The sequence below is a fragment of the Anomalospiza imberbis genome, chromosome 3 (genome assembly GCF_031753505.1).
Source record: "Anomalospiza imberbis isolate Cuckoo-Finch-1a 21T00152 chromosome 3, ASM3175350v1, whole genome shotgun sequence".
Taxonomy (NCBI): Eukaryota; Metazoa; Chordata; class Aves; order Passeriformes; family Viduidae; genus Anomalospiza; species Anomalospiza imberbis.
The window spans coordinates 35515981-35543423 of record NC_089683.1 but is presented as its reverse complement, the minus strand read 5'-3'; the positions used below and the strand labels follow the sequence as shown (position 1 = coordinate 35543423).

Below are 27443 nucleotides of genomic sequence, written 5' to 3'. Positions count from 1 at the left end.
GTAAGTCAGCAATCTCCAAGAGCTGAAAATCTCCTCTGAGATAGTGTACAGCCAGTCCCTTGGGAGTCTGTCAGACAGGATACAAGGAAAAGGGACAGCTAAAAGGAAAAAGCATTCTGGGCAGAGTAAGGCAAGAAATCCAATTGAAAAAATATCTCTCCAGTACTATTTCCAGAGCAGAAAATTGCTGTGTTAGGAAAACTGTATTTAGCAGTTAGTAATGGGGGAGGTGAGAACTTCTAGAGAAAGAAGAGAGCACCTATTTTGAGAAATGCTATTAAAACCCAGTAGCCTTTCATTCTCTTAACTCTGGTTTCAAGTGGATGTTTTCAGATACCATTAATCATTGCAGCTCAGTTCAGTAATTTCTATGTAAATACACATTTTCAAACTTAATAAGTAATTTTTCTCCCTTTCCTGTTTAACAGGGTCCAAAGGAAGCAAGCTCTGTATCAAGTTGGATGTGAGTGGACACCCAGTAGGATCTGCTGTGCACTGTTGTGATGGACATTTTAACATTGCCTTGTATATTTTGTTGTAAATAACATAAAATTTAAGTTTAAAAAATACCTTTATGCAATAAAGACATTAAAATTTAATACCATTTGCAAGTAAATAAAATATTTTTACTTTTAATTTAAAATTTGTTTTAGCTGTTACCAGTAAAGGTCTAATTAATTTCACCAAAATCTCTCAGTGAATGAAATTACAGGATAACATCAAAAAAGACAGCTGGGCAATCAGCCAACTTATGCTTTGCTAAAAGAGCAATTACTGGATGTCTTCCTGAAAGTATATGTAGAAAAATTGTTTGGAAGAAGTTGTTGAATGCTCCCATTAAGTTAAAGTGTCCTAACAAATATTTTTTTTCCCCCAAACAAAAGTGTATGATTGAATCTATTACATACAAATAATTAATCTCAGTACTGTCTTTAGCCTTCATCTTTCTGTGAGCATGGAAAATCACACTTGTAATTCGGTGTTTTTAACACCCGACTTTCAAATCTAAAGGTCTCTTAAAATAATAATGGATGTGAAAAGAACTTTTTCTGCAGTTTCTTATCTGGCTTTGTGGATTTTTCTGACATCCTCTTTACAGGCTTAGAAAAGAGGATGTGAGTTTGTTCACAGCATTTTATAAAAATTCATTAATATAAAAATGTGTGGAAGACTTTTCTAAGTCTTTGTTGGCCCAGCCTTTATAAAAGACATTTTGAAAATTACTTTTATGTGTGGGTTTATAACAAGTTTTACTTGCAGAATACAGAGATGCTTTAACAGGCGTTCCTTAATTTTTCTTTTCAAACACCTGTTTTCTCCTTTTTTACAAACAAACCAATCTAATGCAGCATTGCTGTTCTTTGTCAATATAATTTGTTTGTATTACTGCTGCAGACCTTTCCCTTCTGTTTGTCAAAGGAAGGTAAAAGTGTTATTTATCTCCTTTCTGGCTCTGCCAAAGCAGTTGTTGCAACTCTCAGAATCAGTGTGCAGGCACAGCTCTGTCTGTCGGTGCCCTCTCTGTTACTGGTTTGATGTTGATGAGGGAAGACCATTCTGTAAATTAACAACGTAGGGAGTAGAAGTGACAAATCATCAATGCCAGGGCATAACTCTTAGTGTGACAAAGTCAGTTGTCGTTTGTCTCCCTGTTCTACATCCCTTACCTAATACAGCTGTGTAGTCCAGAGCCTTTCAGGAGCAGCCCTTGAATGGATGTGGAAATTAATGGGGTCTTTAAATTTCAGGATCCTGAATGTTTATCTTAATGCACCTTCTCCTTGAAATCTACAGGTTCAATGAATGGAAGAGGCAAGTAGCTTCAGTGTTGAAAAAGAGTGTAGTGAGCTTTCCAGGGAAACATAACAGGTTTATTCAAAACAATCAATTTAAAACAGCATTAAACAACCCAGACATGTTGATGTCAAAATTCCCAATAATCTTAGAAAAATAATGATATTTTTGCCCTCATTTATAAGCAATCATTTATTGATAAAGCATCAGCAACAGACATTTAGCATTTAATATGATTTCATACTGTCTCTTACAACTATTTTTTAAAACACAGCCTTTCCATAGAAGAGGTATAATCACAGTTATCATAAAGCCAGGTTATGCTGTAAAAAGCCCCATTACCTGACTATTTCCAAAGGATGCCAGAAGTGCTACAGGAGTCAATGCCTGTATCTGACATCTTCTTGGAATGTTGCTAATACATAGTAACAGGCAGCAGTCCTGTGCTTTGTTCTTTGGAAGAGGTATAAAATTGAGCATATTTATATGAAATACAGTCACAGATTGTGTTCTTGCTCTAGATACAGTCCCCAAATTGGTCATATTTAAGAGTGAAGAATACTCAGTTTGTTAAAATTGGTCAAAATCAAGTCAAGCTTTCATTGCATCCTTTATTAATGGAAAATGAAAGTGTGATATTTCTTTTTCAGTAGTAAAACTTTTTAAAATTACATATTAAATAGACCTCATTATTTTAATGTCACCAAGTTTAATCCAGCTCTTTCAAGCGTTCATGTAGGTATGATAAACATAACTGGAAGCAAAGTAGAGATATTAAAATGAATACCTTAACCCTGAGTGTAGATCAAAGAAAGGAATAAAGATCTATAATAAATCCATTTCTAGAAGCTTGTTTACATCTGGAATCAGGTTCTTAACTCACTGTCTAAAGCAGCTAAAAGAATTTGACAATTTATAATACCCCATTTTAGTCTGTCACTGTTTTATGATTGAGCAGTAAGTACTCACTGGAACTTTGCTTTTGAGACCTCAATTTCAGGTACCTGCTGATTCTGACCAAGAGAAGTCATGGATTGTGCCCCCTCACCCTGCACACAGTGCTCCAGTGGCACCACCAGGTTAAAGACAAGGTAGGGGGCTGCTCACTGCTGACATGCAGCAGCCTCACTGCTCATTCATTGTAAGGTGTAACAGAAGAGAACAGGTCTCTCAGAGCTTCCTCAGTATCATCTCTCCTCCTGTATTCCTCCAAACAAAAAAATCAAGTGTGCAAGAATGTTACAGTGAACAATACAGAGATCAGGGTGAGACTTGCTTCAATAAGACTTCCAGAAGAAAATTTTATTCGACCTTCAACTGCTGGGTAAACTCTCTTCATTCTCTGGAGGTAGCGGGAAACAACCTCAACATCAGGTTCACCTAAAGAAACAAACAAAAAAGCATTCTCTGCATCTGCCAAGCTCTTAACCAAATGCAAGAACTTGCCTAAATTTCAGTTTTAGCTCAAGAATCAAATTGTTTTCTATGGTTTGCCATTCTGAATCGGCACATATTGCCTGTGGGGGTTTGTAGCAAGAATTTTTGGTAGCGACTTGTATTTTAAAAACAAACAAATTATTTTTGTTTTGTCTGGCTTGTTTTGTTTTGAATTTGTTACAACGGTATTTTCCAGTCAGGTAGATTGAGAGAGTCTCCCACCTGTTTGGGGTATAGGGCTGTAGACCTGGCAAAGTTATCACTTTACACTTTTTCAAATTTACTTTTTTTTCGGAGAAGTTTCTAGTCTTGGCACTGCTCGTGTGTACACAAGCACAAGGTATTACATGGGTTTTCTGCAGCGGGGAGACCCTTTTCAGTTACTGCTGCCAACCATGCAATGAGCCCCTTCTCATCCAAGCTCTTAAAATACTAAAGGGTAACCCTCCATCTTAATAATTACAGTTTTACCCTTCTGTTGTACTGAAAGACTTTACCAGAACCTTACAGGTTGTTCCCTTTCACTATTCCTAATGATCTTTCTCAGTTTCACAAGTAGGGCTGATGTTTTAAATCAAGTTTTGCTGAACTTGATTTGAAACACCAGTTGTATCTGTGAGAATCAACTTTAAATTTAAACACCTGTAGAAACAAAAAATTAGCCTGTAAAAAAGGTCCAAAAGGAACATTTTTGAGGTAAAAGCATACTTTCACCATGAACAAGCAGAACATGCAAAATTAAAGTTCTGCAAAAGTGTAGATTGGCTCCTATGAGACATTTTTTTTTAATAATGGAAATAATGTGTTTTCAGAAATAATGGATTTTGATCTCAAATTTTTTAAAAGTTTCCCTTCATCCTAAAGGACAGACGGTAACAACTGGACAAATGCAGACATTCTAACACCTTGCATGCAGCTTTAGAGGACCTTAAACCAGCATTATAAAACACCTCTCTTCCACCTCTGTGGTGTGGTGTCTGTGGCACCCTGTGTTCTCCTGCCTGCAGAACTCCTGGGGGTCCCTAGTTTTGGCTGCGCAGGCTCATTCCCTTTGAGTAAGTTGGCATCTTTCCCTTCACCCTATGTTGTTTGCCTGAGCTACATGTTGTGTAACAGTGGAGGTGATGATTCTGTCTTTCTAAATCCTTCTATACAGTGGAAATTTAAGGTCTGTAGAAAACAGCACCTTTATTTTTGATGCATTGTTCAGTAGTGAGGATAAGTGCAAGGCAGTGTAAGATGTACTCTCCATGTTCTTTGCTGCTTTTCTGGTTTACCACAATCTCAGGACTGCTCTCTGAGCAGTGCTGAATTGGTAAAGATGATTCTTTCTCCTTGAAACTTTTGTGGTTTTAACTGAGAAAGAATAGACTTGCTGCCTACAACCAAATCTAGCAAGCCAGAGCTGTCAGGGTAGAAGCAAATTTAATCATTGAGTATAGGCAAAAAGTCTGAGGTTTGTACTGTAAAAAGATCTTTTAATTTCTGGGAGTTGTTTGCCTGCTACCCTGTTAGTGCCCATACTTACCTGGACTGTATCCCCCTTACCTTTAGTGTATCCCAGATTTTTGTCTTTCAGCATACTGTAGCCATCTCCTCCAAATAACATGTAGGATGGCAGAGTCACGTTGTATATTTCATTCATCTGGAGTGGGACATAGGCTGGGACTCGGCATGCTGTGCAAAGCACTTCTAAGCTGACAACTCTGCTTCCTGGGGCTCTGGAGAGATCATAGACCACGTGGATGCCTACAAAAATACACATTGGAATGCCACTTAGTGCGGGGCGTGTTGAACACACAGGGCCAGAAGCAGCATTCTCCCTCATCTTCAGCTGGTTCTTTGCATAACTTTCTGTGACCGAGAGTTGTATCGTTGTGAATTACACCAGTTAATGCCCTGTGTTCTTTGCACACTTACTCAATTTCTATGCAAGGACATTCAAGAGAAAGAATTGCTGAAGCACTGTCCCACCTCATTTACTTATCTGATGTCTGTTCTCATCACTACTCCACAAAAGGAAATTACTGGTCATGGGATTGGAATACTGCAAGATAAAAATACCTTCCCTTATTTCTGTAGTCACATGCTTTCTCATTTCCCTAGCCTGTTGGCTGAAATGACTTTTTTAAGGCCAGCCTAACTTGGTAGCTATTCTGGATAATAGGCACTCTCCTGAAAAAGGAAAGCCAGACCAGGGCTGTTCACTGCAATGTCTCCTCACTGTAGGAGAAGCAACATTTCTCATTGTGAACCTTCCTTGATCACAGCCAGGGAAGAGCCAGGCTCCCAGAGCAGCCCTGCCAAGAATCTGCAGATGAAGAAGCCACTAAAGGTCATTCAAAACACTGAGGCTCTTCCTGCTCTGCATCTTCCATCCTGAACCCTTTCCAGAGCTACTGGTTTTCTTCTTTTTCTGTGAAGAGGCAGTAAGCAGAGCTTGTTCCTGTTTTACATTAGAGGTACCTAAGAACATGGGAGCTTACTGGTGAAAGCGTGAGACACAGGTTGTGTCTGTGACATGTGAGGGATCACATTGTCAGGGTATATGGGATTAGAGGCTTGGAGGGAAGGAATGCATCAGCCCCTGCCCTTGAAGTTTAGCTCTTCTGCTAACTAAACAATAAAATCTGCACTAAATCACAGAGAGACGAGGAATAAACATGACTGTAACCTAATACACATCTGGATAAACATATAGGCAGCTGCAATTAAAGATATGGGTAGATTTTCTTTATATTAACTGTTCATCCATAAAATATTTAGAAATTCACTGGAGCAATTCTATAGCCCAGTTGGACAAACTCTAAAACTATCATCAGTCATTAGAGAATTGCACAAAATTATTTTGATAAACTGAAATTCAGCACAGGTAGGCTGCCAGTTAGGAACTAAAAACTGGAGTTTGTTGTAGCTATTTCTGTGTTACAGCTATACTAAATTCTGTTTTCCCCTGGTTAATTGCAGTGTTAAAGTGATGCCATTACGGGTTTGGGAAGCTCAGGAAAACTGCCTCTGCTGAAGGGAACAGCGATGGGCTGTGTGCTGCAGTGGCTCAATTAAACACACATGAGATAAACAGTGGCTGCTGGCTGGCATGGGAGAGGCACAGGGCAAGGATCTATGGCCAGCTTGACATTCCATTCTTAAAAAAAGGCTTCCAGATGTAAAAAGCCAACAGGAGGGATGGCTGTTTAGGAAAACTGAGAAGAGGAAAGAAGAAAATATACCTCCAACCTGCAGCAGCTCTCCACTTCCTTTTCCATATCTCCTCACACTGTGCTCAAAAGCTTCTTTAAGTGTGGAGCCTTTTAATGTAACCATATCAAAACGACCTCCAAATGGCAGAACAGACAGCAAATCTTCCACAGTAATGCTACCTGGGGAAAAGAGATTTTGTTCAGAGTCTTTTGTTGTTGTAGGGTTTTTTTTTCTTTTTCCTGTAGTTTACAGAATTGTTTTAGGATTGTTTAACATCAAGTTTTTGACAAGTAATGTGGCAAATACAGTTTAAGAAATTGAGGGCTGGTAGCAGCAAGAGTCACATGTTTTGTCCCAAAGAACCTGTATCTTTTATTGTCCAGCAAATATCAAGACCAATAAATCAGAGTGTGATATAACTGCATGTATTGCTATTAGAACAGAGCTACTAAAATACATGACAAACCACCAATCTAAGATGAAGAAACACAGCTATTCATACTAAGTCAGGCACTTTTTCCAGTTAAGATTTACTCACATAGTCCTACAGAAAAACTTTGCTAAACTGAGAAAGATGTTTGTTTTCACGTTGCATTTATGTGGTATCAGGAAAATAAAAACTAAAACCTTAGCATGCAGAAACCCCAGAATTTACTTACTCTACAGCAGACTACAGAAGACTCACAGCGACCATACCAGATGACCTTGTATAGCAGGAGAACTTTCTTTGTTCCAAGGCAGCAAGGAGAGAGGGAAATTGTAAAAAGCATTGTGTACAAACAATGCCAGAGACTTCTGTCAATGTCAGCCTGACTGCAGTTGTGCTCAAATGATGGACAACCATTTGAGAAAGTTTGAAATCACATCTAAACACTGTGCAAGCCCCATCAGAACAAGCCCAGAACACTGTGTTCAGGCTGACATAAATTGATTCCTTCTTTCTGATGAAGTTGCCATTCAGCTGGTAATTTTACCTACCATTAGTGCTTTGCTCATCAATGGGTGACCGTATCCCACCTCCATTCAGGATGCACATTGAAACGTGGTTCCATGTCCTTTTATCCGGACGCCCAACGTTCTCATAAAGCTACCAAAGGAAAACGTTTGAACAGATTTTATCTGCACTTTCTATAGGCTCCGGAAATTTACACCAAATACAATCTGAGACTGAAAAAAGACAGAAAGGTTTTGATTTTTTTTTGACATTATCTTCAGCCCTGTTGTAAAATACTTAGTTACTAAAAAAATCCAAAGGAGTATTTTGCTTTTTAAAATTCTTAACATGAAAAATATTTGCCCTTTACTGTAATGAACTCTTGGGCTCTGCCCTAGTCTGTGTGTCTTTGGCATGGCCAAGGCAGGCCAGCTGAACAAAGGAAAAATGATTTTTTTATTTCAATGACTGTGATAAAGAAAAATGATTCAAGCATATTTGGAGAACTGAGAAGTGAAGAGGACCTTAAATACTGTTGTTCATTAAAATCTCTTAGGGAAAACATAAATTAATAAATTTGCAGGGAATTAAGTTTTTTCAACTTCTCTGTGGTTGGTTTTTAATATTTGGAATGATCTTGGGTAACTAGAGAGGTGTAGAACAGTGGAAAAACAGGAAACAGGCACAGCAATGTGTCCCCAGCAGTTCAGTGGTGAGGCTCTGACAAAATGCAAGGACAGGATAATATTTGCTTGTGATGTCCTTAACAGTAAAGAAAATGAAGACCAGATATTTGTTCAGTTGCATCAGGATGATAAGCCTCCAGTATTAATCCTCAGAAGTAACTGAGTGGGATGGGAAAAGGCTGAAATTATCTAGGATAATAGATAGGATGAATTGGTTTCCATATAGGAATGACTATGGTCATAACTCTTCAGTCTTACAGAGAGAAGTACAGGAAGCACATGACAGAAGCCTATAAAATGAAGAAGGGCATGTGGAGGCTGGATAGGAATTTGTGTCTTTTCTCATTTCAAGAATGATAAAAAAAACCAAAAGATTCAGAGAGGGGTGACAAGGATGGCCAAAGACACAGAAAACTTCTGAATGTAGAATGAGGATGTAGACTTGGACTGTCTGACCTGGTAAACAGATAATGGAAGGAAATATTCAAGAAGGCTATAAAATCATGAGTGGTGTGATGGTGGATGGGGAGCAAGTGTTCCAGAGCAAGGACCACTTGACCCCCAGCAGTTATGCAGGCAGTGGGCAGCAGCAGGCTACACACTGACAAGAGCAAGGTCTCTGCAGGATGTGCAGGTCCCTGGTGGAACACCCTGCCACTGGCTGCTGGAAGGCTGGAGGCAGGCAAAGCGAGGTGGAGCTGCTCTGCAGGAGCTAATCCCCACTGTCTCCCTCCCCTTCTCCCTCTCTCTCCCCCTGTTGTTGTTTCTTGCTCTCCCTGCATGTTCCAGTTGAGCTAGTAAGTGTCGAGACCAATTCTGCCTTGGGAATGCCTGAGCTGCAAGCTGGTGGGAGACACGGGCAGATCTGAGCACAGCAGCTCCACAGGCTTGTCCAGGAGTATGCTCGTCCCCTACCATCCCCACTCTGTCATTCCTGGAGACAAAACTTTGGGATGAATGATCCTGTCATGTGTTCCAGGTGGGTCACTTCTCTGCTGCACCCCTATGTGATGTGTTTGTGACCTCTGACTTGCAGCTGTGTAAATGCTTTGTGCCTCCAGCTTAGTCATCAAAGTTACGCCCTGAGGCCAGATCCATGGTTAGGTTTGTAACTCATAATCAAAGGATTGCAACTTCCCAGCCCTGAGCTGAGGCAGCTTAAAAGAGGAGCTCACACAGTGCTGTTTCACAGTCTTTTCACCTCTGAGTCCCTTTAAACTCCTCTGTAAAATGCCATCTAGGCCTGTCAGCCTTTTTATTCTGAGATTTTGGGTTACTGGTTGAGATGCATCACTGAACTAAATGAACTTCTGTTTTGACCCAGCACAAACATTCAATCAGTCTTCTGCAATTCTCAATCTCTCCATTTCTCAGGACAACTCTAAATATTGAAGCTAGTGGAACAGGCAGGTATACTTTTTCCCTTCATACCTCTAACCACATGTCAGCATACAGGAAAGCAAGTACAGAACTGGTAAGGCAATGTGAAGAGAAATCTATCTACTGATGACTGCAGGTGATTGTCTAAGGGACACTGATTGAACTAAAATAGAATTTGACTCCCCTAAGAAAAAATGTATTGCAAGAAAATCTACAGACTTTTGAAAGATTACAGGGTTACTTTCTTTAAGCTTGAAAAGTGCCAAAGCATTTGTTTACATTTTTGCAAATAAAGGTATTTAAAAGTCTAGCAGGGAAAAAAAAAAAAGCAAGATGCTCCAATTCTAGGAGAAGTGTATGCAGAATTCCCAAACATTAATCTGATTTGAAAATTAGCTCATGAACTGCAGAATTATTTTGAGGACTACAATAAGAGCAATACTGTGGACTAGATAAATAGCTTTGGGGACATATCTAACTGAAAATTCATGATTATAAATTGTCCCTTAACTTTCCCTTTATGGGAAAGTTAATTTTCTGGCAACAGTCACATTAGTGAATGTTCTTTTGTGAAACACTTAAATGAAATGGTGCTGCTGCAGGGCAGTAAATCAGGAAGAGACTTCTTGTAAAAAGACTTTTCTGAAGTTATGTGGCTGTTAATGCCCAGTAGTGCCTGTCAGAACACAGCAGGGGCTGGTGGCTCCTTCTGGACTGGGGTGTTCTGTGCTCAGCTGGGTTCATGGCCTTTCCACCCACTCCTTGCTTCAGCTGGCAGCTTTTGGGCTCTTCAGGGGGACAATTCTTGTCAGTAGCTCTGTTTTCTGTGCCAGTGCGGTGAAGCGACAGCAAAGCCCAGTGAGTAATGAGAGGACAGAGGGTGAGTGCTGTGAGCAGGGACCAGTAGCAGGAGAGGGTCAGGGGAGCTGAGCTCTCCTCCTTGCTGGGCTCTTAGATCAGACTGCCTTGTCCCTTAAAAGTGCAGCCTCAAAGCCATCTGTTCTGAAAAAGCTGTTCTCTCTATGAGGCTATGCACAAAGAATAAACTGCTGCTTACTCTCTACAGCAGCATTCCTTATAGCCTTGCTTCTGCCAGGTCTTTCTAGGCACACACTGCATATTGCACTGCTGAAAAGCAGGCACAGAGCCCATGTGCTGACAGTTTGGATCTGGATAGCTCTGGAGTAACCCCTAGGTGTAATTGCCACCTGTAGTGGTGGAAACATCTTACCACAGCATCACAAAGCAAATTCCCCATGTTACATTCTTGGAAACGGCATGCTTGGCTTGTACCATTCAGGTAAACACTAGTTTTTCCAATCTCTTCAGAGTAATTCCCCAAGTTTTCTCTCCATTTTTCCACTTCTTCCTTAATGTGCTCATCTGTAAAGTAATATAAAAGTGTAGAATAAGCATCATACATATCTCATATTAATGACACTTCAGTGAATACAAACCTTAGGAAAAGAAAATGGTGTTCAAGATTCTAAAAAGTTACACTTTCCCTGAAAGCTTCTCAAGCAACGTGGCAACTATATTCACTTCAAAAAAAAGCTCATCAGGGGAGAAGACAGGACAGGACAATCAAGGAAATAAGCCGGTCCTGTGCCACAGCAAGGTTACCTCCTTTGTACTTTTGCCCAGTCCTGTTCTAACCTCTGGCTGATGGGGTTTCTAGTACCTACCTTAACAGGTGAGAGAATTTTAAAAATACAAGTGAGATTGGTCTTTGATGCAATTTTTTTTTTTTTGCTGTTTGTAATTTCCTCCCTTTAATGTTGTGCTAAAAGGAAAAGTAGCTTAAATATCAATGTCAGGGAATAAATCCTTTATAGAAACTAATTCTCTATGCACATCTGTCTCTTGGGTGAAAATTTAATTATTTCAGAAAAAAAAACCAAAGATACTTGTATATGCAGACAGATGTTACAACTATTTTATATCAGCTACTAGTTTTAATCAGTTTGCTCACACTTGTCAGCAAGAACAACATTTATAATATTATACCACCAGTGTATCTGAATTTTAAGTTTTACCGACTTCAGAGGGAGAATATAAAGTTTCATTACATCATCTCACTACATTAATATGTCACTGAGAATAACACAGTCAATATCTATGAACAAATAATTTTTAAAGGATTTGTTTTACAAATACTCAGGTAGAAAGTCTGATAAAAGCTCAAAACTTCACATAGCAAACACTGGAGAAGAAACGGATTAGAAAACCAGCCCTGGGTAATTGCAGAGCTGACAAAAAAACAGTTAATAGAGCTCAGAGGAGTTACAAACAAAAAGTGACACAGAGATTCTCCTCCTCCCACTTCTTTAAATGTTTCAGAGTTAAAATGTTGAACACAGTTAGCACTGCATGCAAGAACTCATGGGTTTGTATATTGTATTTGAACGTTGTTAGAGCAGTTGACAGGGTACTTCAAGTTTTTCCTGGAGCAATTCCACTTTCCTATATTGCTCTAAACTCTGCTCTGAAGAACCCAGCCTCTGGCAAAACTGTAAATTAGTCCTCATAATCTTTTAAATCACAATTACAGGACTAGCTAAAACAGGTTCTACAAAGTGGTAAGGTATTGTATCACCTGAACTTTTACAAAAGGACTTTCAGGGATTTTAAATAGATAAAAACACACTCTGAATGCATGCATATTCAACTGTTACAGAGGCTGAACCCTACACAGAAGAGAACAGTGAATAAGCTAAATTCTTATTCAGACATTGTATTTAACATGACAAGACTTGAATTGTAGCAGAGTGCTGCAGGCAAACTCAAATGCCTAGCCCACATACCTTCAGGAATGCTGCTGTCCAGCAGAATGGGGTTTCCAACTGCTTCAACTACATTCCCTTTCTTGTCAAATGTAATATTTAAGTAACCAAGGTATTTTCCATAAGCGTAAGCTTGTACTACTGGCACCTTCCTCCCATCATCTGAGTCAACCATAAATGGATACGGGCCAGCTGGCACTTCTGTAGAGGGTGGGGTGCCTGCACAGAACAAGCATTAAAAGCGAGTCTTCAGCTCATGTGACCTTCAAAGAGTTACTACAGTGACATTTCAAACATTTCTCAGCCTTAAGAAACTCAGATAGGATAGAAACAGCCATGGCTGTATTGGACAACAAGCAGACATTTGATTGTTCAGTTCTCTCATAAGAGACAATGTTGTTTTCAGGACATGAACTCAAATAACTACCACAGTGTTTTTTTAAGTTATGACAGCACACTCCACCATGACATCACATCACAACAGCAACAAAGCAACTTTTCATTCCATTTATTGTAATCTAAACCCCTCAGTAATGCAAACATACCAGCCACTGGATGAAAAGTTTACTGTCAAGCCTTCATACTACATTATTCTGCATCAGACAGAAAATAAGAATCGTAGTAAAAATACATCAAACTTCTTGGTCTGAAAAAGTCTAATGCATTTTACTGTTAAGCAGATAGAATACCTACAAACAGTTCTGTGAATTTGTACATAGAGCCAGATGATTTTTTTTTCACTGTACCAAACAGCCTCCAAAATTTCAGACAGCCTGCAAACCTTCTGCAAAAACAACCTTCATTAGCATTAAAATTGTGTGGTCATGGATTTAAAACTCCAATCAACCTGCAAGTCTGAAAGATGACTAGGGATAGGACTTGGAAACAGATTAAGGTAAGGCACTGGCAGAAAAAAAAGAGATAGCTCAGTTGGCAGATGTTAGCACAGGATTTAGAAACCACACAGGAGCAGAAAGTGACAAAGAAAACTGGAACTGCACAGCACAGCTCTTGCCTCAAGGGTACCAGGCTTCTCTGTGTCTCCTTGATGTTATCTGAGTACTGACAACATTATCTGAGTAGTATCTCTCCCTGCTGTTATTCCTGTCATTATTTCTGCCCCACTGTCAGACCAAGGCTGGGTAGCACCAAGAGCCATCATGTGCTGTGTGACAGAGCTCCCTCAGAGCCTGCTCCTTACTGCTGTCCCAAAAGTAGTGGCATTTCCCATCCAGTGTCTGTGAGCACTGGGCTGCTGGCAAGGCAGGGGCATGGCGGAGCATGAGGACGTGGATCCAGAGGAAAGCAGCCTCCTCACTTCCACTGCTCACAGAACAACTTGCTTCTTTCCATTTACAGTTGTTTACTTAATATTAAATCCTAGGATAAGCAGCATGATAAATATTCCTTCTAGAACTCCAACACAATTCCTATTCCTCTCTAATCCCTCCTATTTCTCCAGGGAGAAGAGCTGCAACAAACCGCAAACTGAACCAATCTTACCACAAATCTAGATTTTCTACTTTCAGCCAGGCCAACAAAGTTGGCTCCTTGGAGTGCCATTTAACTATCCATTTAATTGGGGAAGAATTTAAGAAATCCTGTAGCTAATGAGGACTCTCCAGGATTTATGCATGCAATAAATTTGGGGTTTTCTGAACTGAAAAAGGAATAAGTTTTGATTTCTTGTCCTTTAATCCTCAAATGAACAGGGCATTAGAAAGATAAAATTATTCTTTCTAGGCATTATTTTAGTTTATATCAGCTGTGTGTAGTTAAGTGTTTGTCCAGAGTCTTACTCATTTCTTGTTTCCTAACAAAATACTGATTCTGATACTTCCTTGCAAGATTAATTAGCACTATGATATCTTTCCCTTGTAAGACAGATGTGTTCCTTCTGAAATGCAAAGACTATTCAGTTCACCTTACCCCAACGAACACCTGAACAAGTCAGGACAATATTTGCCTTATAACCTGTGGATAAAGTGGAGATTGGCAAATATCTGAGAGACAGGTTGGACTAGTCCAGGATGAAACCCTTACATTAAGATTTCTCTGTGGAGATGTCTTCATGGGCAGTATGTCTCTAAAGCTCCCTGACAGAGCAGGCTGAACAGCTCATACATCTCCACTTCGACTGAGCTGGAACATTCTCCCAGATTCTGCTGCCAGTTATTGATTGCACCTCTTGATTTAAATGAGCTTATAAGCTTTATATATGCATCAAGACATGCAAAAAGACGTTTCAAATCAGATGTTTTACTCTGCAGTGAAATCACCTCCACAGATGTGGCTGTTTCTCTGGGAATGTTGACTGGTGGCTTTTACTCAGCAGGGTACAGTTCACAAATGCACTCATGATGCTCCTGAATGTGTGAGCATGTGTTTCATTGCACTTGGGATAAAAATTATATGCTCAGACCACATTCTGTCAAAAATCATATTTTGACTAAATAAATACTTTTGGTCTATCTCCCCCAGACATTACTTCCTTATTTTTCTCACCTTTCCAGTATTAATAAAAAAAGTAAGACAGTTTTGTTTTATCAAAGCAGTAGAGCCCTTGGAAAAGGGACCAGAAGTCATTCCCAGCTGAGATTTTTAACCTGAAGGCTACAGAGTCTCTGCAGTGTGCTCTCTCTGGCCTTGTGAATCTTGGACAGCTTCAAATGGGGAGGGGTGGAACAGCTTGACATAGTCTGACAGCAGGGTGACTGGAGCTGTGGGTGACTAGAGCTGTGCTTGCAAACTCCTGCAGATCTAGACAGGATATAAGCGCAGAAGTCTCAGCTCCTGCAGCACTTCACATCACGATCCAAATTGTGACATGTGGCACCTCTTTGGATCACATGTTTAGCTACTGTGGCTACCACGATGAGGCACAAACTCCCTACAGGCACTGGCCAACAAGACTGCAGGATAATATGGATTCCACTGTGTAAATCCACAATTAATGCACACTTTGGATATGGAATCCATCCTTTTTTTCCCATTTCAAAATTAATTCAGTAAAATTGCAGGCTGCACCCCAAGACAACACCAAGGTCTCTGTGGCTTGTGCAGGTCAGTTTTGGAAAACCCTGCTATAGACTTTTGTGGAAGCTGAAGGCAGTCAAGAGGAGGTGGAGAAGTAAATATCAAGATACCACTTCTAGCTTCGGGAGTCCCTGAGCTGCAAGCTGGTGGGAAATACGGACAGAAGTGAGAAAAATGTCTCCACAGGCTCATCCAGTCACCTCAACAATCCCCCTTGGTCACTCTTAGACACATGGTATTGGGATGGTCCATCCTGTTGTTCCAGTTTGGCTACTTCTGTGCTGCACCGCCATGCAAATAGTTTGTGAGCTCTGACTTGTAGATAGGTGTGTAAATGCTTTGTGCCTCCAGATTAGTCATCAAAGTTATTCCCTGAGGCCAAATTCAAGAGATATTCTGATCTGCTCAAGTGTAACTGTGGTGTGCAATTGTTTCTTTTTAACAAGTGAGATAACAAAAGGTGAAAGTCCAGATAAGACAAAAAAGGCATGAGAAACAGAGGGGAGATGAACAGGGAGAGGAGAGGATGATGGACAGTGCAAACCTTTTAAGTGGTCAAGTTCCTAGGGTAGGGTACATAATGTTATCCCTGTGACTAGGGCAAACTTTTCTAAAAAATACAGAAAGTTCCCATTATAGTCTCAACCAGTCATTAAAGTTTCTGCTAAATTTAAAGAATTTTAAAAATTCAATCAAATAGTACAAAACAGCCTCTCTTTTATTTGTGTCCTTACACTCTGGGGAAGGTAACAGCATTGAGGAAGCTGTTGATGCTAGGTGTTGCCTGAAGTAGCATTACTGCAGGAGAAAACAGATCAGCAATGTTTATCTCTGGAATGACATCTGCCTCTAGAGAAAAGAAGAATAAAGTCAGAGATTAAAAGAGGGATTGAAAAAAATCAGATGAAACTTGGGGAAAGTTTTTTAATGGCAGACTAAATGAAGACCTATGAATATAGAGTCACATTACAGAGAAAATCCACACCAGTAGTAGTTTTGAAGTCTTCTCTGAATGATTTTTCTGCTTAAGTCACATACATGTTTAAAAGTAGACAACTAATTTAGTCTTTTATAGGTGTGAGCTTAAAAGAAGTACAATATGTTTAGCAGCAATTTACCAGTATTACTACCTTTGTTCCTCTTCCCCACATTGCATAGGTCACCTTGAACATCCAAAGCATTATGGAAGCTCTCAGTGGGTTGTGGTACTTGGTGTGCACAGGCTGTTTTGAATTGGTTTCTTCCATGGAAGTTATGGATATGTACCAGCTATGAACCTGGCTGAGTGCAGCCAGCAGTAAACTACATTGGTGAAAGTTCTCTGAGTTTAAAGACAAACAGTTTCAGCTTAGCTTTAGAAACAACATTTTAGTAAGAAGTAAAATACCTGTATAGAGAAATGTGTTTGTATGTCCTCCAATCACAACATCCACTCCTTTCACTTTTTGAGCAATATTTTTATCCACAGTAAAACCAGAATGTCCTAGTGCAATTATTTTATTCACTCCCATAGCAGTAAGTTTATTCACTTGCAGTTGCAATGCTTTGATTTCATCTTCAAAGGTTACATCATCCCCTTAAAAAAGAAAGTAAATTAAAAGAATTTACTTACAAAGTACCTTAATTGCTAGTTTGAAATAAAGTAGTTGACGTCAGATATTAGATTGTATAATTAAAAGGATTTTGAATGGCAGTGCCTTTCAAATATCCTTAGCTGGTTCAAGCTCTTGATCTGAGCTGATGTTTTCTCAGGAGCACCTCTGCACTTAGACTACATTTCTGCAACAAGCTGTATGTGCTTGCCTAGACTAAAAAAAGTTATAACTCCGTAAAAAGATTCAGTGGCATCAATAGTAGGATCAAAAAATGAATGGCTTTTATTATTTAACTAGAGAAAGGAAACTGAATGTGTCAGTGTTTGCATATAAACAGTTTTATTCCATTACAAAGATTAATTTCTTCCCCAACTGTATTTCTTTAAGATCATCTATCTTCTCCCAAGTTAAATCTCCCTTTTTATGGCACGCTCATCTTGTTCATTCCTTTATCCTCCCTCCCTAAGGCTTTAAACAGCAGCTTCTTCAAAGTCCTCCATTAAAATCTGAATTGCCTTTTCATACAAATAATCTTACCTAATGTGAACCACTCTCAGTAATAACAATACAGCACAGCACACATCTGAACTACCATCCTGAAACAAAAGCATAAGGAACGGAAAGCCTGGAAAGGAGAAACCTTTTTCGAACAAGGATGCTGGAAAACTGACAGTTTTTCTGCAAGTTTTCTGTGCCCGCTGAAATTGTTCTAATGTGACAAACAGTTACATTAACACTACAATAACAGGCGTTTTTATCCTGAGCACAGTGGTTTGGGTTGCACAAAAGGACTTCCTATGTAAGAGGATAATTTCCCTGACAAAGTTTTAAGAATAGAGTTTAAGGACAGGTTCAACCAACTGTAAACTTAGACTTTCTGGTGAAGACAACCAAGTGACTTCTCTACCAATTCCTCCTCTACCTAATTTCTCTCCTTCCTGCAGAATTTTTTTATCAAATAATTTTGAAATATGCCTTTAAAGTAAAAAGATTCACATTATTTCATAACAAAAGGAGGAGTGAAACAAATTCACAATCCACTGCAAAATGTTTCAGGAAATGAGGAGGAAGCTGCTACAATAGAAGAGATAAAAGAGGGTTACATAAATTGGTTCAGCACCACACCCATTCAATAGTTCTCTTAGTGCCCGAGGGAATCTTTGTACTGCACATTGCAGAGTGAATTGTGCAGTGCATCCCCACATTTTCTTCCTGTGGACCTCTTCTCAGAATCAAAGAGTCAAAAGTTAATTGAGTTTGGAAGAGACCTCCAGAAGCCATGTAGTCCAAAACTCACTCAAAGCAGGAACAAACAGAAAGCCAAATGAGGATGCTCAGGGTCTAGTCTGAGCTGGCTGAAATTCCAGTCTCTCTAGGCAACATGTTTAATGGCTTAACCATGCTTACCATGACAAATTTTTTCCTTAAGTCCCACCATAATTTCCTTTGTTACTGCTTGAGCCCATTGTTTCCTGTCCTTTCTCTTCCCCTCTGGGAAGTGTCTGTCCCTGTCTTCTCTAAAAAATCCCCTTACACCAGTGGAAGAGTGCATTTGGTTCCCTCTTAGCCTTCTTCTCCAGGCTGAAGGAAGCCACTGGCTTCAGCCCCTCTTTGCACATCCTTGCATTTGACAGCAGCTGGGCCTGATGCAGAGCTGCTGACAGAAAGGGAAGTGCAAGAACCGATCTCTGAGCACAGGCTCTTCACGTACTCCTCCCTCCACCATGGACCAGCTGCACCCCACTGGTGTGGGGACCAGTTCTGCAAAGAGAGCTGAGCTCTTGAAACAAAGAGCAGGAATGAGCCACTGACAAGCTGTACCAGCATGGAGGAGCCAGTGGGCTAACTTCTCCCATGGGCAGTAGCCAGGTGGTCCATGAAAACAAAACTCTTCCCATCAGCACCAGCTCTGTTATCCCTCTACGCCACTGCAGCCTACAAATGCACCGTACCTTGAAGACACATTTTTATTAGTCTTCAACCCACAGAGTCATAGAATCCTTTGGGCTGGAAAATGCCTCTAAGATGATAGAGTCCAACCAGTAACCCAGCACTACCAAGTCCACCACTAAACTGTGTCCCTAAGCGCCACATCTACAACTCCAGGGATGTAGACTGGCTGGTGACTCCAGCACTTCCCTGAGCAGTCTGTTCCAGTGCTAGACAACCCTTTCCAAGAATAATTTTTTTCCAAAAATCCAATGCAAACTTCCTCTGGAAAAACTTTGAGGGCATTTCCTCTTGACCTGTCACTTGTTTCTTAGGAGAAGGACACTGTTCCCCACCTTTCTTTCTTTCTTTCAGGTAGTTGTAGAGAAAAGGTATCAAAACAAACCAACTCACTTTCATAATGAGGGAAAAAACAAGGCCCATCCCATGCAGGTAAGCCCGTCCCTCTCCCAGGACTGTTATGACAGGCAGACCAGAGCTTAGGCAGGTCATCCCACTGCCCACTGATCTCCTATTGTCTGCCTTGCCCTCAGAAAAGGAATTCTGCTTGGGGTTGCAGAGGCTTCTTTCACCCCTTCTCCATAGCCTAGCCATGGCATTTGCATGCTAGTCATTGGAGTATTTGATGTAGTTGAGGTGAAATGGGCCAGCAGGTTTAAAAGTTATACAGTGGGGGACTGTAAGAGCAACTACAGTGTTCAATTCTCTAAGAAACCAGGCAAAAAGCAGTATACTGCTTAGTATTCATCTAGCATTTTTCAAAACAATCTGAATCAAAATGACTAACTTATTACTCATGTCAATATTTCACTTCTCTTTCAAGGTATTAAGCTGATTTAGCATCCTCTTCTGTTTTTAGATGAGGTTGAGTTTCAGAAAAAACAGCCAAACTGTTCCAACTAAACAACGGAGAAGAACCGTCTGCCTGTTAAAAATATGCACGATAGCTGGAATAAAGTGGAATAAATGCAATTTAAAATTCCGTTTCTGTAAACTCTGCCATGTTGATAGTTTTAGTAAATATTTTTCTTCCTGTAGGGTTACAGAGTAAGTAGGTTTGTGTTTACACCTTTACAAAAAATACAGTGGACCAAACAACATTACAGAACTAAAGCAAGTGGGCTGGAACCATCAAATACTAGAAAGTAAATACACAGGTAACTGTGTCTATGTGCCAAGTTATGACCTACTCTTTCAGGACACGGAAAAACCTGCTGGGCACTCAGCTGAGGTAGCTGTACATAGCAAAACAGAGAACTCCAGAAAAACTGCCAATTAGCTGTAATCTGTAAATGTGTTTCCCATTCCTATGGCTTCCAAATAGTGACATTAACAGTACCTTCACCAGAGATTAGTTGGTCCCTCCCAATGCAAACACTGAGATTTAAGGACTTTATACTCCGTTCAAGTATTTTGATAACCTTTTTTTAAGCAGATTATGAAAAGTACAAGTTGTAATTTCATAGCTGGGTGGAAGTTATGGAAATTTAACAATAGAAGAAATCACATTCACAAAATACTTCCACAGAAGGCAGTAATGTAGGAATTCACGTTTCAGCATTCTCAAGCTTCCTGTTTGCCTTGAGAATGCCCTAAGAGTGTAGAGCATGCCAAAGCACACAGAGGCAGAGAAAACAGAATCATCTAGAAGAAATATGTAGAGATAAGTAAGTAAGGTGCTAAATTTAGAATTAGCAAGGTCTCTTATTAATTTAATATAAGGAACTAGATTGATAATTATTTAGCCACCGACCCCTGTCTGCCATGATTTTACCAGTCTGAAGGATTGCTAGGTCATGGACAATATATAGTCACTGAGTTCACATTTTCAAAGCTTCTAAATGTTCCTCCACACACTGAGAAGACAAAGCAGAAAACTATAAAAACTCTGATCACTATAAATATTGCTGTTAGAATTTCCTCTGCTTTTTGCTCAGCTACACTGTGGGACATAGTTCCTTAGGGATGCTTCAGCTCCATCTATGGAGCTAACAAGACTTCCCTTTTAACACTGCTTTTTTTATCTAGCTGTGGTCTCTTACAATGTTCCAGCATACTGAGGCATTGGATATGATGTCTGAATGTTACTGGAAATGTATTCAAATGCTTCATAGAATCATTCCAGCACTATCTGGATTTTTACCTAGTGTATTTATTTGCAAGATGGTTACTTTGATGATCTTGCTGCCCCAACACAGGTGTTTGGAAGAGGAGCAGCAGCAGATTTTATTAATGCCTAATGGAGCACAATATTGACTGTCATTATTCAAACCTAGCATGACGTCTGATGATATCCACCCTCAGGCACAGGTAAAATTCTATTGCCTACACAAAAAACAGATGCATTTTCTTTTTTTTGTTGGGGGACTAAAAGACAGCGACCCAAAACCACATCACTAAAAAATAGAAATGAGATCAATAAGTCTATTCAGACCTCAGATGTCCATTTCTTGACAGGTTAAACATACAGCATTGGAATTAAAAATCACAGAAGGAATAGTTTTATATTCTAATACTCCCTCCAAGTGTTGATTATTCCTTTTTTTCAGGAAAACAATGCACTATTTCTGTATTACTAAGCAATAGGAAGAGAAATAATAATATGAAATCCCTTTTCAATGTGAAAGTGTTTCAAAGCAGTGAATCCCTAAGTGCAAAACCTAGGCAAGAAACTCTGCTTTTGTTACATGTAGGCTGAACTCTGAGCAGGCAGTGACTCATATCTCCTACAACTGATTTAAATGTGTTTCTCATTCCAGTAGACCATTTTCTTTTACTAAAAAAACCAAACCCAAACAAAACTCTCATCAAACCAAACCGCCTGAAACTCTGGAAAAAATAGTCAGAAATTGAGAAGTCTTTTTCCTCATCAATTCTAATTTTACTCATGAATGAAGCAATTGTGGTAAAAGCTGAATGGGTGTTCCTTCTGTAGTCAATTTTTGCAAATATTTTGAGAGACTAAAAACATCTTGGGCAACTTTTGCTTCAAAAACAACTATGAACCTCTTCTTGTTTTTGTGCATAGAGGCATCCAATAACAAAATTTCAACACACAGAGAAATGCCACACTTCATGCTAGAGTCAAGTTGTATTCATGTTTTAACTTTCATTTACATGGATAAATAATTATAAAAATATAATGGAATGTCACTTTAAAAACCTAAGAATGAATAAAAATCCAAACAGCCCCTGAGCTCTCCTGCAATATCACTGACTTTCTGATAATCTTAGATATGGTCCAGGTCTATATGAAAGAGGGTTTTATGTCAGCAAGCCTTTTTAAGGTTAAAAATCAGGCAAAGTTGAGTAATAAAAGTAAATACTGATAAAACAACAGACTTCCCACTTTTCAGCTGAAAACATTTGTCTTTGGATTTAAAAAAGTAGGCAAATAAAATAGTAACTAAGGACATAAACTTACGTACTAAAGAAAACATACCTGGCTGTGAAAGAAAAGAAGTTTCCATTGTAGTGTAGCCAACAATTCCAACTGATTCCGAGTCAAAATGAACTATTTTAAAAGGATGAACATATTTCATCATTTCATTTCCTAATGGAGTTTTCCCTTTAATATTTGCACTCAGGACTGTAAAATTCACATTTTTAAGAAGAGGATCCAATAATCCACTCACACCTTCATCAAACTCATGGTTACCTAAAGCCTGTGAAAAGCAAGAAGAAAATATGAGACCCTGCCTCAAATATTCGGTGTAAATAGTCTCATAAGTTATATACATGGTATGTTTGAGAAAACAAAGTCTACGTTCTTTGAAAGAAAACCCTAACTTGTCTAAACCAACACACTGCTGTTTCTCATGAACACAGAAGTGGTTGGGTTATTTTTTCTTTTTAGATGTAGGTTTTTGTTTTTCAGACTCTCTTACATGGATGCAGATGTGGAATACAGATTATGTGATACAGATACATGATAAAGATTTCAAAATCCAAAACCTATCTGTTTGTGACTGTGTACCCATTCATTCATCAGATCAAAATCCATTTATTTTAGATCCTGTAGCTCTAAAAATGAGGATTAACAATAACCACAAAGGAAAGCATATATTTTGTGTATGGAATATAAGTTGTATAAATACTGAAGAAAGCAAATATTGTCATTGATATTTAGCATTTTCTATTAATAAAAAGTGCATTTTAAGAGCTTTGTGCTTGGACTACAGTTTTGAAAACATACTTATGTTGCACTTATTAAAGGTTCTTCTGTACTTTAACATGCAACAAGAAAATATCACTTCCTATCCACCATCAATATCATTACTTGCCTATGGAAGATGTAATGTTTATCAGTTAGGGAGAATCCCCAGAGCCAATCCACAGTGGGTGTGCACTTAACACAGTGAAATGTCAAGACTGCCACACAAATCGAGCTGTCCTGTCTATTTATTAGCAAGGCAGTACCACCCAGATGAGGATGTTTGGTTTTTCCAGGCTAGTTAAGCAGATGGAAAGGAACTTACCACAAGGGAAATTTCTCCTACCTGCCCCTTTTTCATGCTCAGCCTAAGTTGCCACAAGCCTGTGCCTGCAAGTTTGGCGATAAGTCAGCAAAACCTCCATAGGTGGCATTTTGCAGAAGCACAATAACGCAAGGACTTTGTAGCATATTTAAGTGTTAGGCAAGGAAAAGATGTATCCACAGAAACACTATAATTGTGTAACCTAGTAAATAATAAATTTATACGGAGTTTCAGATTGCAGCTGGAGCAAAGCACTTAAGAGGTATCAAAGCCAATGGGCCAACTCTTCTAGGCAAAAGTGTGCTCTTAATTTATTCTGAAATTAACTGGGTAAAGCTGCATTCATTGTCTCAGAAGACTTATGTACCATTCTGTTCTACTTAAACAACCCACACACCCAGCTGTGCTTGCCCCAGCTTTTATTCTTCAAATGGATGTATTAACCCTGATCACATTCCAAACCAAGCAAGACCTTGAAGCCACCACAGGTCTGGGAGCTCAGTATTTCAATCAATTGATTTGCAGTATGTTTCTTTTGGGACAGACAAAGATTCCTGGCTCCTTTTATCTTCACAGGCAGGTAGTCAATGGCTCTGTGGAAATTTCAGGGTATCAGCAGTAACTTGCATTGGAAATCAGCTGTTCCTGCTTACACTGGTGAGAACACTGCTCACACTCCTGGGAAGGAGCCAGATTGTTTGTGTGCTGCTGCAGCACTTTTCCTAAAGAACCAAATTTTAAAAAATCCTGTCTTGGGAAGACACAGTGCATTCCAGCTATGTTCTATTCCTAACTGTATTCTAATTGCAATCTAATTTGCTGTAAAAAAATACTAAGAGAAAAAAAGACATTCATCTTGATGCTATCTGAATGTTCTGAAAAGATATCTATGGACTAGTAGAGTATATCAGAATGGTAAAAAGCTCTTTCCTTTTGGTTAGTGCACATGCCTTCTGCTCCTCCTAAATATGCAATTAAACCCCAAAAAGAGGTTGTAAATGAATTACAAAATTGAATGGGATATAACTGCCACCAGCTTGTTGGAGGAAAAAAACCCCAAAATCCTAACCCAACCTACCAGTTAGGAAAGATTGTTTCTCTTGGCTTTGTTGTCTTGCATTTGGATTATTTCATGTCCATTAGGACACTAGCTTTAATCAAAATATTTCCCATGGTGTGAGTGGTTACTAAGTTGTTAATGAGAAATCACTGGTGGCTAAAAATATAGTTTTACTTTTGATGCTACTCCTCCTCTGAGGAGGAAGATGTGGACTATTTTGGGTTGCTATACTCTACCTAACTGGCCTTACACCTAGAGGTCCCGGGACTCTGCACCTGTTCAATATCCCTTAACCAAATCTGAATCTGTTGGCCAGCGTAAGTGTAAGTCACAAGGGGGAATAAACAGAAATATTCAGGCACACAACATGTGATTATATAATCCTGTTTTTCACAAGCAGAAAGTCCAAAAATATTTCAGAAATCAGGATACAGGTTAACAGAAGGATGAAACTTAAAAGTAAATCTAGAAGACTTCCATCACCTCTCCAATTACTGTCTTTGAGGAATTTATATTGAATTTTAGTCCTAATTACACCAGAAAAAAGGCTGCTGCCATGATAATTTTTGGGAGGTAATGAAACAGGCAAAAACAGATTGGTGGCGATAAGAGGTATAAATCAGAAAAAGGTAAACTTAAAAAAGAAAATTTCTCCTATTTGTGGAGAAAACCTCTAATGCTTCCAGGCTGTCTTAAATCCTCCTATGGTTCCTGCCCCCATCGTGTAACAACTTTAATGACTCATGCTCCCTCCTTCATCCTGTTTGTAATCCTAGTCTGTAGCTCACTTCTAAACATTTCAGTAATCCCCACCCCTACTGTCAGGGATGTGGCTTCCCAAATTTTGCTTAAAGAAAGACCAGCTCACCCTTCTCAGTGTGGATCCTACCTTACTCCCTGTGCCCCCACCCAGCCACCATCCCCACTGCACGCCCACCACGGTCCACAGACAGAAGAATAGAAACAGATGCTGCAGCACTGCCTGACACTTGGCATCTCTTCCTCAGACTCTTTGGTAGCAGAGAAAGACTGAGAAGCTACAGAACGTTTACATCTATCCTGTCACCTTCTATTCAAATTGTAATAAGCAGCACCTCCACAGAGAACAAGTGGTTGACTACTTTGCCTAAGGCATTCACATCTGGCACAAGCCTCTGGATATCTGGTATGGGGTGGGTTTATTTTTAAAGCTTATTCTGATGAAAAAACTCATGATATCTCCAAAACCGGGCGCTTCCTACATAACTTTTCTCAAGCTGAACAGTACTTCAACACTGCCTGAAAAAATTTCTTCTTGTGATATAATCGGGAACTGTACAGGCTCGCAGGCTGCCCATGAACCAGTTATACCAGCAAGCACAGGACTGAAAAATGACAGACAGCAGAAAGCCTTATGAAGAAAAGTAGGAAAAACCACCTCAAGCTATTTCTTGCACTGCAGAAATAGTGCTCCCTCTCCAGCTCTCAGTAAAGATGAGTCCTGAATGCACACACTCCTCTCCATCACCATTGGGATGAAAGACCCTGTTAATGTTAGTTTCACAATTAGAAAACTGTTCACTGGGGCATGTGAACAGGGAGCAGTATCCCTCACAGACCTGTCTGGTGCTTAGTCTAAGAAAGTGCATTGGGACATGATTTTCCCTTCCACAGCTGTCCTGAGGCAGAGGGAATACCCAGGTGAAGCCACTTTTACTGGAAAGGAAAGCACAGTCCTTTCCAGACAAATCAAAAAAGATGAAGACAGAGGATGTGATACGCCCAGATTTTCTCCTCAAGCTGACAGCTGGGATGAAATAAAGATCCAGTCACTCTCACAACAGCAGTCATGCTCAAACATGACTTTTAATCTCTCTCCTTTCCGGAGTTGTACACAAACAAAATAAGCCACTGCTCTGAGACAAAAGATTTAAGGACATGGAGTGACATCCCCCAATCTCAGCCACAAACTCCACCCTCCTCTCAGCACTTGCACGACCAAAAGAGGCAGAGTAAAGGTGCACGATTAGCACAGTCTGAGAGACCTTCCTTACTAAGGCACTGTTGTCATCTCTGGGCTGTTTGTACACAGCCCCTCATATACCCCAGTCCAGAGGGGACTGGACACAACCAGGGTGGGACTGATGAAAACTAAAAACCTCCACCCTTTGAAATAACACTGCCAACCTGTGCCACCTGTGCTCTCCCGCAGGACCGAAGCAGGACAGGCTGCGAGCCTGAGGCAGAGTTAACTTCTTTGTCTCAGTCCAGACTCTTCGCCCGGCTTTTTCTGGGGTAATTTCCTTGGCTTGCCAACCCCTCTCCAACAGAGCCCGTCCAGCCTCTGCTTCTACCAAGCAGAGATCCATTGCAACACTGTGTAGCCTTGCCATCATCTCCCGCTTTCTGGCTGCCCGTGGGGCTGCCAGCTCGCTACTTCATTCGGCCGGGAGCCCATCACCAAGCAAATAACTTCCCTTCTCCTCTCCTGCCTCCCACCTGCCTTTGCCCACGATTTTAGTATTACCTACAGCCTTTTCTGATGCAACTTTACGCACTGAAGGAGGCGGCAATGCGAAAAATCGGCATAGGGCGAGGAAAGGCAGGAATAGACCCAGCACCCAAGGGGAGAGAGGGAGGGGAAGACCCCACCGCGCCTCTCGCCGTCCCCCGGCCCGCCTTACCATGGCATCGTAGCGCAGGAGGTTCATGAAGTGGACCGCCTCCCGGCCCTTGAAGCGGGAGAACCACACGGTGCCCTGGTACTGGTCCCCGGCGTCCAGCAGCAGCACGTTGCGGTGCGCGGCCCGCTCCGCCGCCACCCGCGCCGCTCTCCGCGCCACGCCGCCGAAGCATCCCGGCGCTCCCGCCGCGCAGCGCCGCGGGCCCTCGCCCTGCGCCTCCACCCGCCCGTGCACGTCGTTGGTGTGCAGCAGGGTCAGCCGCAGCTCCGCCGCCGCCGCCGTGCACAGGCACAGCCACAGGCACAGCCCCGCCATCCCGCGGGGGCTGCGCGCCGCTCCGCCGCACCGCGCAGGGGGTGGCTGCGGCCGGGGAGGAGGGCTGGGCGGCGGCGCGGCGGGGCGGGGAGCGGGCGAGCCTCCGGCGCCACCGCGCAGCCTGCGCGCCG

The 27443-nt window shown here is 40.6% G+C and overlaps 2 protein-coding genes across 7 annotated transcripts in view; one reads left to right on the top strand and one right to left on the bottom strand.

Moving 5' to 3' along the window:
- SNX14 (sorting nexin 14) overlaps positions 1-2353 on the top strand; it is a 47933-nt gene extending 45580 nt beyond the window's left edge. For all 6 annotated transcript variants that reach the window (XM_068183983.1, XM_068183981.1, XM_068183985.1 and 3 more), the window contains one exon: positions 429-2353. In XM_068183983.1, the coding sequence (XP_068040084.1) occupies positions 429-467 (39 nt within the window). In that variant the 3' untranslated portion in view covers positions 468-2353. The remainder of the gene's footprint in view (positions 1-428) is intronic.
- On the bottom strand, positions 1850-27443 carry NT5E (5'-nucleotidase ecto). Its single transcript, XM_068183986.1, has 9 exons — positions 26998-27443; positions 22239-22461; positions 16639-16827; positions 12237-12434; positions 10664-10815; positions 7411-7519; positions 6462-6611; positions 4780-4980; positions 1850-3174 (listed from the first exon to the last, which is right to left on the bottom strand). The coding sequence occupies exons 1-9, from the start codon at positions 27310-27312 to the stop codon at positions 3017-3019; spliced, it is 1695 nt and encodes a 564-aa protein (XP_068040087.1). The 5' UTR covers positions 27313-27443; the 3' UTR covers positions 1850-3016.

Bases quoted from the DNA above. Each gene is read 5' to 3' on its own strand.
- NT5E (XM_068183986.1), bottom strand. From the start codon at position 27,312: ATGGCGGGGCTGTGCCTGTGGCTGTGCCTGTGCACGGCGGCGGCGGCG. The intron at 22,462-26,997 runs GTAAGGCGGGCC...TGCTTTTCACAG, and splicing joins TCCTGCGCTACGATGCCATG to GCTTTAGGTAACCATGAGTT. The intron at 16,828-22,238 runs GTATGTTTTCTT...TTCTTTTTTAAG, and splicing joins TTCTTTTCTTTCACAGCCAG to GGGATGATGTAACCTTTGAA.